At 36.5% G+C, this 14,218-nt stretch overlaps 3 protein-coding genes across 9 annotated transcripts in view; 1 reads left to right on the top strand and 2 right to left on the bottom strand.

Moving 5' to 3' along the window:
• Nucleotides 1–108: 108 nt before the first annotated feature.
• Nucleotides 109–1,845, bottom strand: LOC124637969 (inactive selenide, water dikinase-like protein). The gene has a single exon (XM_047174721.1). The coding sequence runs from the start codon at nucleotides 1,731–1,733 to the stop codon at nucleotides 528–530; it is 1,206 nt and encodes a 401-aa protein (XP_047030677.1). The 5' UTR covers nucleotides 1,734–1,845; the 3' UTR covers nucleotides 109–527.
• Nucleotides 1,846–2,370: 525 nt separating this feature from the next.
• On the top strand, nucleotides 2,371–10,931 carry LOC124638362 (dystrophin-related protein 2-like). Of its 2 annotated transcripts, none has more exons than XM_047175308.1 (11): nucleotides 2,371–2,507; nucleotides 2,579–2,715; nucleotides 3,666–3,867; nucleotides 4,197–4,428; nucleotides 5,067–5,228; nucleotides 6,120–6,251; nucleotides 6,472–6,722; nucleotides 7,069–7,222; nucleotides 7,512–7,827; nucleotides 8,199–8,408; nucleotides 8,895–10,931. In XM_047175308.1, exons 1-11 carry the CDS (start codon nucleotides 2,449–2,451, stop codon nucleotides 9,014–9,016), a joined length of 1,977 nt encoding a protein of 658 aa, XP_047031264.1. In that variant the 5' UTR covers nucleotides 2,371–2,448; the 3' UTR covers nucleotides 9,017–10,931. The 2 variants fall into 2 exon arrangements, with proteins under 2 accessions (XP_047031264.1, XP_047031265.1); XM_047175309.1 differs by having other exon boundaries at nucleotides 6,505–6,722.
• Nucleotides 10,361–14,218, bottom strand: part of LOC124638361 (hillarin) — a 77,948-nt gene continuing 74,090 nt past the window's right edge. For all 6 annotated transcript variants that reach the window (XM_047175304.1, XM_047175307.1, XM_047175301.1 and 3 more), the window contains 5 exons: nucleotides 14,072–14,202; nucleotides 13,506–13,649; nucleotides 12,758–12,871; nucleotides 12,232–12,409; nucleotides 10,361–11,994 (listed from right to left, as the gene is read on the bottom strand). In XM_047175304.1, the coding sequence (XP_047031260.1) occupies nucleotides 11,858–11,994; nucleotides 12,232–12,409; nucleotides 12,758–12,871; nucleotides 13,506–13,649; nucleotides 14,072–14,202 (704 nt within the window). In that variant the 3' untranslated portion in view covers nucleotides 10,361–11,857. The remainder of the gene's footprint in view (nucleotides 11,995–12,231; nucleotides 12,410–12,757; nucleotides 12,872–13,505; nucleotides 13,650–14,071; nucleotides 14,203–14,218) is intronic.

Below are 14,218 nucleotides of genomic sequence, written 5' to 3' on the forward strand. Positions count from 1 at the left end.
GATTATTTTTAGTTGAAAAAAATACAACCAACTGTGTGCTTTGTGTCTTTTTATTACATTACAAGTCCTTGTTAGTGAAAAGGTACTCTTAGAAAATAAAACTGCATGTTGACTGAAAAATAACTTTATTCTAATAATTATACTTATCTCACAATTTGCAGAAACATTCCACAAGCTGCAAACAAATAGGTTATGTGTACCTAATGGAATTATTCTCTTATTTCAATTATGATACCTTATCTATAATTATAAACACCAAAATAGTCACTAGATTGAGTTTCCTAAAAGCTTTCTTACATTATATTTAACCCTCTTGCTGTCTTTGATGGGTTAACTCTCCAATCAGAATTGCCTGCAGTAAAAACTTGTAATCTGACAAGAAAACAATGGAAACCAAAGATCAAACTAAAATACTTAAAACCAAGTTATACATAATAAATTCAAAATAAAATTTTTAAATTTATCCAGTTCTCATGAAGTCATAGTAAGAGATATAAAACTTGTAACTGTCTCAAATTGAACATAATTTAATCCTTAGCGGGCACTTCAATGACTCGGGGCTTGTCAATGATGCGTGCAGTGCGGTTGCCCTTCTCAACAATACCAATGATCCAAGCCTGGTACCCTTCTTGCTTCTCAATGTCTTTGCAGTATGCAGCAGCCTGTTCACGTGGCAAGCAAATCAACAGTCCTCCGGAAGTCTCAGAGGCATGTCCTTGTAACAATTGGAACATGTTTCCGCATGCTTTAGCCACTGCTGCCATCTTAGCAATCACTGGCAGATTATGAATCACAAAGGAGACCTCATTCTTCTGATGAGATGCCAAGTTCTGTGCATGACCAAGTAAGCCGAACCCAGTGACATCAGTAGAACCATGGGCATTATATTTATGCATCAGGCGAGCTGCAATACGGTTCAATCGGCTCATAGAGTCCATAGCACGATGATAAGCTTTGCGCACATCTTCTTCAGATACCACCAACTTGATACGGTTCCAGCGTTCAGGTTGATCCAGCCACTGATGAGCATTCACAGCCACTTGGGTGCCCAGGGGTTTGGTAAGTACAAGCACGTCGCCCATCACAGCATTATCAGGAACAATATATTCATTAGGTTGACAAATTGTTGTAGCAACCCCACCGATAGCGCACCAGGGGTTAATAACTGTCTGTCCTCCAGTGACGGAGGTGCCTGCCTCCAGGGCAGAGTCCTTGAATCCACGCATTATTAGAGGAATGACAACGTCACGTTCTTTCTCAGTCATCTTTGTTGACACGCCGAGCAGCATCAGCATGTTGTCACATTCAGTAACACCCATCGCGTATAAGTCGCTTAGTACATTAGCACACGCAATCTTGCCCATCATATAGGGGTCATCCACTAATGGGTAGAAGAAGTCAGTAGTCTGAACCAAACAAAGTCCTCCATGCCTGAGTGGCGTTACCGAGCAATCCAAGCCAATACCAATGCGCGGGATCGCCACATGCATGAACTGATCTTCTTGCTGGGAGTAGTCCTGCTGTAGTGATTCCACCAATTTTCCCAAAACATCTTGCGGGACCTTGCAGCTTCTTCCTTTTAGGTCAGCGAATCGGGTCAAACGAAAACTCGCTTCCAAGTCGTGAGCCACCGGGTCGAATGGCCGACGCAACGCCAATGCATTGGGGTTACCGGTCATCTCCAACTGTGCCGCAGCTAAAGAGTCCTGCGCTACACTTGATTGATACGACATATTACACGAAACAAAACAATATTATGATTTTAATAAGGGTATTTCGGGTCAAAATGCGGAAACCCGACACGCCGCCAAGTGACGCTTGCAAAATGGCGTCTCCGTTACAAAGAGAAAATGGTAGAAAAAATTACATTTGCGGAGCGTTCCCTGATTGGCAGTTAGACCACGTAAACAATGATGCGTGTTGTGTGATTGGTAAAGAAATCATAACATTTCGTTTTTGTCAATGAGAACAGGCTAATGTCATCAAACCGTGTTACGTTTTACGCTATTAACATTATTTTAGCTTTTGCATTAAAGCGTATGGTTTATTTTTTTAATATACAAATAATAATGAAATAATATAAACTTTGCTTAGACTAAATCAAATTTAAAATTTCTGGAATCAGAAGATTAATTAATTCATTGACAGGGTATTGTTCTCGCTCGGAATATTATTATGTCAAAACATCCAACCAATGCGAACTGTGCTTTTGGTTGTATCAACCAATGAGATACTTCATAGTTTTTATGCTGTACTCTTATTGGCTATAATAGTAAGGATTAAAAACTTAACATCACTTTACAGCAGTTAAATAAATAGTATAACTTTTTGAATAATATATGACGGTTATAGGACGTAGATTCAGTAGATTGTGTTAAATAATATTTTAATTGGAATTGCACTTAATTATTTTTTATTAAAATGTTTAAGTGAAAATAATCATTAGATATGTCTGTGAATAATTGGAAAAAGGTGGAAAATGAGGCGGGATATCCGTGTTACATCGAGTACGTATAACTTTCACCGACACAGGTGCTTTTGTGTACGAGAAGTGAAGTTTTTGAAAACTTTGTTTTAGCGAGGCGGCAGGGAAGCAACAATATGATCATCCCGAATTTAGAAAGATAATGGAATCTCTTCAGGAGTATGATGGGATCAAGCAGGGCACCTATCGAGTCGCTTTTAAAATTTACTCCCTACAAAAACACCTGAGAGGTAAGTGCTACCTGTTGACATTTTTGCTGCTATTTATAGCAAAGTATCAAGTTTCACACGTTCAATTTTAATTTTTAAGAGTTCTATAAGTTTCATAGGCTTAAATCTTACGTTAGATGAGACTCAGTTACCTTTTGTGGGCATAAAATATAATAAAATCTCTGAGCTATCGAATATTTGCGCGTAGGTTCAAAAGTCCTCATGGCATAGGTAGGTACTCCTTGTATTCATTTTTAGCAGATTTCAGTATTTAATTGTCTGCCTGATAAAGTATTTATTTCAGCAGTTCTTAAAAAGTACATCAAAGTCTTCAAGTGTTTATAATATGCATTGTGATATATAAGACAATAGGAATTCTTGTGTACTGTATGTACTGTAATTGAAGAAAAGTTTGAAGAGTTATGCATTCCTTATGTGTAAACAAACAACCTATTCACTGTAAACAATTGTATTAAGACATACTTGTACTCTCTCATTAGGATTTCAGGCTGATAAAATGAAGTGAAATGCTTAGTAGATGAAAAAAAAATCCAACTTAAATCTATGATATGAAATTATTTAGTCTATTACTAAATATTTTTGAGCTAACTTAATATAAACATCTTGTTCAAATTTTTAATCCTTTAAGAAACCTATCAAACTCAAAAACATATATTCGAAATAGGCTGATAAATACGAACTTTTTTCATACCCCAAAACTTTTCACTTCCTATGCGTCTTTGCTGGGTAGAAGAAGTATTTTTTACATCTTAGGGTGAGTTGCACTAATTAACTATAGCGATACTGAACCATTTCAAATTGCTATTGCCCATTGATAAAATCGGTAATTTGAAATGGTTCAGTTATTGTCATAGTTACATGGTGCAACTCACCATTATACTTGGAAAATATAGAAACCAGGCACAGGTATTAGACCACAAGATAAAAAGAAAATTTTCCTTATTCTACAGTACCACCACTTCGAATAAGTTCAGGAGTATTCGCAAGACACCGTCTCAGTTTATCGGAAAGCAGCTTGTCTCTGGACACAGTAGAGTTGGAGTCTGTTCTTGCTGACATTTACTTTGCTGCTGAGAAAGAAGGTTTGTTTACTGGAGACATAGACCTCGCTGTGGACTTGCTGATCAACCTGTTGCTTAATATTTATGATAGGTAAGTTTTGGAGTATGTTTTAAAGACAAAATATACCTTACTATGAAAAAAATTATGGTATAATCATCGGCAAGGATATTGAGCCCTGACCTTCACCTGCGCATAAGTGATTTATTGGTTTATTGCCTTAAGCGCACAGTGCGCAAAGCGATCCCCAGTCTTCTGTCGAGAGCTTATTATCCGTGCCGATAACTATACTAAATGATTTTAGGCCATATCAAATAATCTAGCATCTATCTAGGTTAAAACAATCTTAAGTTCCTGTAAATGGCAAACATTATGTATTTTTCTCATTGTTGTCTTCTGGATCAAATTTCACATTTTTCCAGTGAAAGAAAAGAACCAATCAGAGTGCTAGCAGCGAAGACACTCCTCATAATCTTAAGTGAGGAATCAGCTGCTGACAAATGGTCATCATTAGCCAACTGCTGTATGGACCACAATGGCTGTGTGTCTCCCAAAAGACTGGCCGCCCTGTTGGCCCAGGTGACCGCACTGTCTGCATACCTTGGGGTGATCAGTGACCATGCTGAGGCTGATGTTGAGGCTTGTTTTGGTAAGGTAAGGAATATTAGTGGATTTATTTTGGGATTTTTATCATCAATTTATTCACAGTCTTGTTTGTTTATGTATTTATCTTCATCGGAACACCAACAGCATAACAAACATTAACAAAGTAAAATAAAATTTCTCATATGCTATGCTTGTATGATGTGTATTGTGTACACCTCATGTATAATAACAATTACATAACATTAATGATAACAACAAACAACGAATGTATACAGGACTGTAGTTAGTTTTTCTGACTACATTTTCTTCAATTTTTCTCTTCTGATAAACATAAATAAAAATAATAAAAAAATTACAACATAAAGCTTAATTTTCCTAATAACTTTCTTTAAAAAGTTATAACCACATAGTTGTTATGGTTATACTGATGCGTCTATACTATGAAGGGTATTCGGCCGTTTGTTCACCGCCGCCGTCACCGGACCGTCACCGAGAACGAGATTTTTTCGGGTCGAGTTTAATATCGGCGGCCGGATGACGGCGCTCGGGTGGCGGGCGTGGGGTGGACTCACGGACATAGTAAATGTATGTATCGCTAAAACAGCGTCGTCATCTTGTTGTCGTGACGGTCCGGTGACGGCGGCTGTAGACAAGCGGCGTAACAAGTATGATTCACTATGTCCCAGAGTGCTGGCATGCTGGGCGCCCACGCGCGAGCGGTGGCGGAGTGGGGCGTGCAGCACTGCAGCAGCGCGCGCTGGCTGCCGCTCGTGCAGCGCGTGGTCGCCAGCAGGAACAGTGCTGACGTCACCGCCTGCTGTGCCCTGTGTGTGCAGCCCCTCATACAGGTGAGTACATGCTGAACGACATTCCACCGGCTCAAACAACCTGACCGGCAGCAAGGATTACGCGTCGCCAGCAGGCCAGCAATACGGATATTGTAGACGGCACTTTAATACCCTTGTAGGCAGCTTACAAAGTTATAAAAAAATTAAGAGAAGTCGCCTCTTTGAACCGAAAAATTTGGAGGCAAAGATGAAACTGATTTAGCATTAATTGGAACAGGTACAGTATCTAAAACAAATCCTCAATCAACCCCAAAAAGTGGTAAATGGCCCATCAGAAACCATTAAAATATTTATAGCATTTAACCTGCTAAATTGTACTCCAAAAGCCCAACAAAAACTTCAAAAAATATATAAAAAAACACCCGTATAAAAATAACAGTTCCATACTATACCTACCTGTTACCCACCTACTTGCTACCCACTTGTAAGCTACCTGACATTGTTTACATCGCTCCACGGAGGCTTTACCTGACGCCGGCGCCTCTTCTCACTTTCATGATGAATAGCTTAGTGGGAGTACAAAGTATACTGTTAGTTCGCTATTGTAATTTGAGTGTATGGGGGTGGTTGTAGGTAGTAAATATGGAAAAATGTTTTATATTTTGTAAGTTGTCCAAGCGAAATGAATCGGGTATATTTGCAACTTATAGGGCGAGTTGCACCATTTAACTAACATTTAGTTAAACTACGATAGCCGGCAGCCGCTTTGACCAATGGGCGGCAATTTCACGGCTGGTTATAATTTTGTTATAGTTGTAATTAGTTAATTTTTGTGAAAAATTATGTATTAAGTGCCATGTGGTCGGTTATAATTTGAAAAAAAAAAAATTTTGGTGTACATTACATGTAGTAAAAGATTACTGAATATAACTTTTTTATTAATATTTTCAGGTGCTGAAATTCAAATGTGCAAAATGCAGTGATGTGTACTTCTGTGAGAAATGTTACTTGTATGACAAAAACTTGACGAATGTTAGCGGACACAAGAAGACTCACTTGATATATGAGATCATGGAAGGACAAGTAAGTTTATGCAGTTACTAGCTTCTATCTATCTTTTACCCGCGTCCCGTTGAAGCTACTTCGCGCAGTCGGATAAATTGTAGCCTATAGTCTCCCGCGTTAAATGGGCTATCTAACACTGAAATAATATTTCAAATCGGACCAGTAGTTGAAACAAAGTCAAAGTAATAAACAAACTATTCAACTTTTAATATAAATTCTTAAAATAACAACATTCCAGCCAAAATCATCAGAATACATGAACTTCTTAAAGGGCATGAGACGTCTATTCTTCTGCACTAAAACCAAGAAGAAAGGGCCAGGGTCTAAGAAGGGCTCTAAGAAGAGTATAGATAGGCCAGAAGGATCTGAACGACGTAGGAATGGACCTGTCATATTTACTTCCACCGTTGGCAAGGCTTCCGGCAATAATGCGAGTAATCCTGCTGTGATGTTGCAGGATATTATCACGCAGTTGGAAACACAGCAAAAGTAAGTTACATTTTCTCAGTCAAAATTAAAGGTTCTATAGAGACCTATCACAGGCTCTCAGGAGTAGTTAAAAGTTAGGTGCACGGTTCCAAGGTCTTGTGAAGAAGAACTGGCAAGAAACTCCAAACATATAAAAACCTAGCATAGCTTTTATACAGTCAATATAATATATGTTTATTTAAAATAGATTGACTACTGAATTGACTCATACATTGAAAAAATACCGTACAGGTCGAGCTAAATAAAACCGTTTAAATAGATATAGAATGTTTACACTATACGAAATTGGCCACATTTCTCTTATATTTACAATATTATTTCATGTAAATTAACATATTCCTTCCAGATCCCTACAAGAGGTATCAAACCGGATTCAGAAAGTGTACGGACCGATAGACAACGATATGAAAAAGGAGGTGGAAAATAACGACCTTCTAACAAAGTTAGAAGCGCACTGGACTCATGTAACGACACAAATTAATCGACTGAAGATTTTAAAGGTAGTTTATTTTTATTGCTACAGAAATATTCTGTTATGTAACGAATTTTGGTAATTAATCAGCAGTTTGGTCGAAAATGTCCATAGAATAAGAAGGATTTCAAAGGGTTCACCAAACTACTACTCAAAGATACTATAAATTAAGACATCAAGCACTATTAAATTCGTATCTTAAATGTTCAAACATTCTATAATCGGATGGTAAAAATTGAATCAATCAATTGTTAAAATGAAGACACTACATTTTTCATCAAAGATTTAACTCAACTATGTACTTGAAATTATTACAGGAAAATCTATCATCAAGTCAGCCAACAATACCATCAGAGAATCCTTCAAAATCCGATAAGACCGATCGACCACAGGCTTTCGACTTATTCAGTCCAATACCTGTCTTAGAAACAGAAAAACAGTCAAAAGTTACTGATGTTAAGAACCCACCCAGGGTACTGAGTTTGGACTCTGGAAACTTTTCCGCAGTGTCCAAGAGAGATAGTCAGAATCTATTGACCATGTCCGGAGATGCGTTGAAACCTGTGGTCGTACATGCGACCTCTGATAGCATATCTACTGTGTCTATGAATGATATTAGTAGCTGGCATAATGGTGAGTTATTTTCTTATATATTTATGTTTGTATGTAACCAAAGCCCTTTTGATGAATTTTATTAATGTTGTTTGCCTTATAAACACTGCTTCACAGTTAGAATGACATTATCACACAAACTTTATCATTTAGTCTATCCCTCTTGAAAAAAGATACATATTCTACGTACCTTACTTTAAAAGTCTGAGTGAAAAAATCTTTGACCAGTTAAATACTCGTGATTGTGAAATTATTAGATGAACTGTGTTGTATTAATATAGTTTGGGGCCTGGGCAAGATGGTTTCTGGGGTCAAAGCTTACTTTTAATCCTGAAATATTGTTTTTTTTTTTAATCGGACATCTAAACTAGCGGTTATTACTAATATTTCAGAAACAGACACAGCGTCATCAAGGCGGGGTCGTACATCCCTTCGTCACGAGAACTCTACGATCCGTTCACTGGCGGCCGCTGAACGGAAATTCGCGGCCGATATACGCTGCGTCGAACACTCTAACGATAAGATGAGGGAACTCAATGCTGACCTGGATACCGTGCTTGACAGGCTGCAGCAGATATTGACCAATAACTTTGCTATGGACGGTAAGTTCTATTTTGCTTGTGTTTCTTTGGTAGCTGAAGAAGTTCGCGCCCGATATACGATGTGTGAAGCTCTCTGACGATAAGATGAGAGAGCTTAACGCTGATCTGGATACTGTGCTTGGTAGACTTCAGCAGATATTGACCAATAACTTAATCTTACTACTTTACTTACCGTCAGTTGCACAAAGCTTCATTAAAGTTAAAGCTTCATTAAATCTATTACTGACACTTTTTTATCTTATTGACAAAGAGTCAGCAATAGATTTAAGGAAGCTTTAACTTTAATGGAGCTTTGGGCAACTGACGGTTAATCACTAATCAAATCGAAAAAAGGACTAGTAAAAGTAGTAGTTATTAATCTTAATTTAAATATTTCGATAAAAATCTACATGAAACCAAATAAATGGGTCACCCATTATAATGGAATAAAGTTAATGGAAAATCATTACAAAATCTGATTATTAACATTTCTGCGTTCTTTTTCAGATTCATGTTTCGACAACACGCAACTGCGTGAGACTGCGACCGAAATGGAAGGATTACTCGGCACCTTAATACGCGGAGTCGAACAGCGGGCCACACTCAACGCTACTAAAGGATTAGTATAAAATACTCAACTATCAACACTTATCTATAAATATAATCGGGCTTATGTATAATCAGAATTATTTCTAAAAAGCTGAGGCTAGATGACTAACTTTCTGCGTTACTCAAAGTTAGCCGCCAAAAAGTACGTCTAACGAAAATTCTGCGGCTCATTTTGAGTAACTTGAATTATTTTTCTCTTCAAATATCCAGTGATTGTAAATTACTAAAAATAAAATCGTGTTCATATGTGAAAATATTTATAGATGAGATTTACGCACTGTTTTTTTTTGTTTGATTTGCACTGATTTGGTTTTGCTCATCTCAAGACTGGTTACGTCAATAACTTGAATTGACGTGTTGATAAAGGAACGTTAACTTTGTCGGCTTGTCATAAAGTCGAAAATAAAAAGTTAACACGGGCTTGCGTAAAAAACAAGTACCTAAGGATGTTCTCTAATTTGACGAGATATACGGCCAAGTACTGAAACGCCACTCAATTTTTGAGGACTGCTTAAATATCATGTTGTATTGTAAGTTGCGACAGAAATACTATTAGTAGAACTTAAAGTTAAGTGACTTTGAGTATTTTGCTAGTAAGTTTAGTAAATTGACTGGTGGGAAAGTTCTCAAAATAATTTGTTCTATATGACGAGTTTTTAGAATAAACTTTTTAAATGGAGTACTTAATTCATATTGTGCTATTTCAAGAATGCGGGCCATATGAGAACTAGTTTTTTTTATATAAATAACATCGAAAATTACCTGCTTGTGACTACAAAATTGGTTGTGAACATTTATTAATGCTTTAAGACTAACAAAATAATTATATAATTCTTATGAATCTCTTACACGAATCTCTGTAATGTTTTAATTTATATTGTTTTTGTGTTTTATGACTGAACTTTTTGTTTTGTGTCTGTGTTTATATTTTAGATATTGATACTTGCATCTTTCTTCACTTACTGATTTCTTTTGACTTGTTTTGACATTTGTATAACCAGAAATAAAAATTAATGGCCTTACTACAAAAACTTTAACCACTGTTTTACACTTGTCTAAAAAAAATGTGGCTCCAAAATGAACCATATGTCAACGTCATAATTTGACATTTTTTTGACAAGTCTTAAACTGACGTTAAAAAGTTTTTGTGGTAAGACGGTAAGTTTTTTACCTTGACAGGCATAGATAATGTACTTAAGCTTAAATTGTGAAAAAATCCAGATAGTATTTAATAGCTCCTTCAAAAATCTTTGGATAGCATGTAGGTATAATATTTTGTATAATTTTAAGAAAACTTTGCCGTCCCTCCTAATTTGGTGCTCAATTTAATAACGTTAAGATCTGATAATACAATAAAACATACATTTAGAGAAGTAACATGCCATATATTTTATATAAAAAATTTACATACATTTTTCGTGTTTATTAAATAGAAAAAATAATAATATTGTCATATAAATTAAACATATTGTTAAAACTACTCTAGGTTTTAAGTAATAATAAATTGCTACATTTCATTTGTGCGTTTAACAGGTAAATAAAAAATATATTAATAAAATAGAGCAATCTATTTTTAATTCACATTATCAGTAAGCGTATCACCGTCTTAGGAAAAAAACTGGAATTATCAAGACCAGGCCAAACCCTGTAAAAATAGAAGAAAAGCCTTTGAAAGTTGCAGGACCAATGGCTCAAAGAATCAATTCCAAAATATTTTTTTTTTTCATGCTACTGGTTCCATGTATTGGTCTTGACAATCCTGTTTATAATAGTTAGGAAGAAAAAGTAAGAGCCACAAGCAAGTGAAATAAAAAAGTAACATTATAGTTCGTAAGTGAAAACTGTAAAACGACGATGACATTAAATCTGCCACAGCAGATAACATGTATCTCAAAAACGCTCAATCTTTATACAAAATTAATATAAAAATATATTTAAAAAAAACGTACAAAAAAGCAATTAAATTGCTTCGGCACAACCTTAATCCGTACTTAAATTAATTAAATTCAAATAATATCGAATCATTTACAGTTAATAATGTTTATGTATAAATGTTAGCATAATCTATAATATTAATATAATAAATGTTTTATATCAGCGGACGGATTTTATTTCTAAACTATTACGTATCTACATTTGGGTAAAGATTCATATAAAATAGCTTATATGCAACATAATTGTTGTAATATAATGTTTACAAGTTACTTTATTTTCCACAACCTATCTTCTTTTTGAGTATATTGCATTGTAACGTTATGTAATTGACATAATGTATGTGTTTACATTAAAGAAAAACATATTTAAAATTTTTGCGTAATTTTCTGTATATTTCATCCATAACTAGGTTTTTTCATTTATTTTATGTAATTAGTTCTCTCTAAAATCATACGTAAATAAATGGTTGTGACAATCGTAAGTCTAAATACTATTATTGCATTGTTTCTGCTACTGAACACTTGATAAAGGCATTCTTACAGACAACTTATACCTAATTAAGAAGTGGTGCCTACTGATGTCCCAGAGATATGATAAAAGCGTACCTACAGACCTATGAAAAATCTATCAGGCCATACTGGGCAAATCAAAACCATTTTTTATGTAAATACAATTACATTTGATAAGTTTCTTCTTCTCTTTAAATTTCTTTACAGCTGATTAACATTATGATAGCCTGCAGAATAAAAAAAAATATCCGCATTTATACATATGGCCGGCAAAAAAAGAGTTTATTACTGTTCTTCCAAATTCAAATATGGAATTTCGAACAGTCCAGAGAGCGTTTTAAAATTAAAACAGTTCATATAACCGTGAAGGTTCGTTGCCAGACACCAGCAAGCACCAGGTATGTATGTGTATGTACTCTAGTTCCTCTTGCTGCTGTTGATGAGGTACTTGCAGCAGTGTGTGAGGAGGTGCTTCTCCTTCTCCGTGGAGCCGTTTTGGTGGATAGCTGTGGGGCCGCCGCGCTCGCGCGTGTAGATGTCTAAGCCGTACTGACCTGTAGAGTAAGAAATATTTATTTATTATTTTAAACATCCAAAAAACATGGAATGTCAGTTTGGATGAATTGGTGTTTATTTAGTTTGTAAAATACATAGGGCAGTTCATAAAGTGTACATAAGAAAATACATAGAGCAGTTCATAGAGTACATAAGGAAATACATAGGGGAGTTTATACAAGTATGAACAAATGTAACCTTTTAAAAGTAATTACTAAAAATCGTTAAGTACATACCTTCTTCAGGGAAGGTGATATAGAATGACACTATGTCATCGGACACATTTTGCTGCACGTATTTAGAGAGGCGCTTCTCATCGACGCCGTTCTTGTGCAGTGTGGCCATGAAGTCCGCAAGCGGCCGCGACATGCGGAACTGGATTTCCAGCTCGCGACCCGCGAATACTAACGCCTCCTGAAATAGAGCGGAGATAGATAGAATTAAATATCTGATGTTGAGAGATGGGGTAGTTGTGTAGGCAAAGAGGTAAGACATAAACTACCATGATTTTTCAACATAATATCTCTATATTCTAATGCTATATGACTGTAACCAATATACGAGTGGCTTCGTTCTGCCCAGCATAAGTCAAGGTAGGTACCTATAATTCTGGGAATATTCAGGTAAGTGGATTTAGATACAAAAATGAGTTTTTATGGCGAAACTTTGTCTAAATCATACACCACAGAAACAACCCTGTAGTTGTTTAGGTGCATACTATGGAGAAGGTGAATTTTGGTCATTTTATTTTCACATTCATACCTGATGCGTGATAGGTACTAGTCCGAAGAGGCGGGTAGCCTTGGTGGGTCCCCACTCGCCGCTCGCGCAGTCCGGCAGCGGCACCATCACTGTCTGTAGTTCTGCGCAACATATCTAGCAAGCAAGCAAGGACAAGGTAATTGTGTTTACTCTTATAATTAAGAAACAATTCTGAAATGTCTAACTTTCAGTAAAAGTAAGGATAAGGGGCGTCGTTACACCCCACGTAGTCCGATTTGCAGGCTGAAGACCTGACACGTGTGTATTAAAAATTATCCACACAGTATTTGGTTGTTCTTATGCAGTAATTTATTTATTTATTTGAATCAGGCATCTAAGGCCCATAGAAAAATACAATACACAAATATTATAACATTAAAACATACACTAATACATATTTTATATAAGTAACTTAAAACGAATTCACACGAAGTGTCGGCGTCGTGTTACGCTGCGAGGTGTCGCGTAGCCATCCTCGGAACCTCCGATAAACGACACCTTTCGGCCAAAACTCATCCTTGAGGAATGTCTCGATGTGATGAGTTGGAACTCGCACCATGAACGAATTGATTGATTGAGTAATGCTTCAGTCTTCCCCACTATTTTTCCTTCTTGCATGTATTTAATTACAGCCACTATTTTTGTCATGACTTATGTCTTATTTCTTAGTCTTTCATTTTACTTGCATTGTACTGGTTCTCATATAATATCTGTCTAGTTAATTAGTCACTAAGTAGTAACTGGTTACCTTAAACTTGCAGACGCTCTTGAACTTCATGGGTTCGCCGGTGAGGTACTCGCGCGGCGTGACGGCGTTGGCGAAGATGTCCAGCAGGAACGCCCCGCTGCACGGCGCGTGCACGCGGAACGACACCACGTTGCCCACCACCGACTGGAACATGATCAAATAAAGCAAGTTAGATAATGATTTAAATCTATAAATCACCTCTGTTTTTCTTATTCCTAGTATTTAGATAACTAGTCAGCTTCTAGATGAATAGAATGTAGTCTAAAAATCTACCAAACAGACATGTGTTGCAATGGGGCTTTTTTACGCAACTTTTTCTCATCCATCCTCCTTTTTCCCATGTTTTGGGGGCTGTCTTTTGTTTTGTCGTCCGAAAAGTGCTTATTAATCAGCTTAATTTGAATAAACTTTTTTGAGTTTGTACCTGTAGGTACCTATAAATAAAAATCTTACGAATAAATTAGATTATGGTAATTGCACTTTAAAAAGTAGATTAGCAAATGGATCCATTCATGCTTGTGCCTTCTGTTCCTAGGTATATGTATATGTAATAAGCAGACACATACCTGCATAACGAATCTCTTGAGACTGACGCCGTCGAAGCCGTCTCCCTCGGTGTCGTAGAACTTGAGGTTGTAGTGGAAGATCAGCGAGCTCTGCATGTGTGCCGGCATGGCTATGCGCATAGTCGCCGCACCTGCAATGTGAGTAAG

This window comes from Helicoverpa zea, chromosome 17 (genome assembly GCF_022581195.2).
Source record: "Helicoverpa zea isolate HzStark_Cry1AcR chromosome 17, ilHelZeax1.1, whole genome shotgun sequence".
Lineage (NCBI taxonomy): Eukaryota > Metazoa > Arthropoda > Insecta > Lepidoptera > Noctuidae > Helicoverpa > Helicoverpa zea.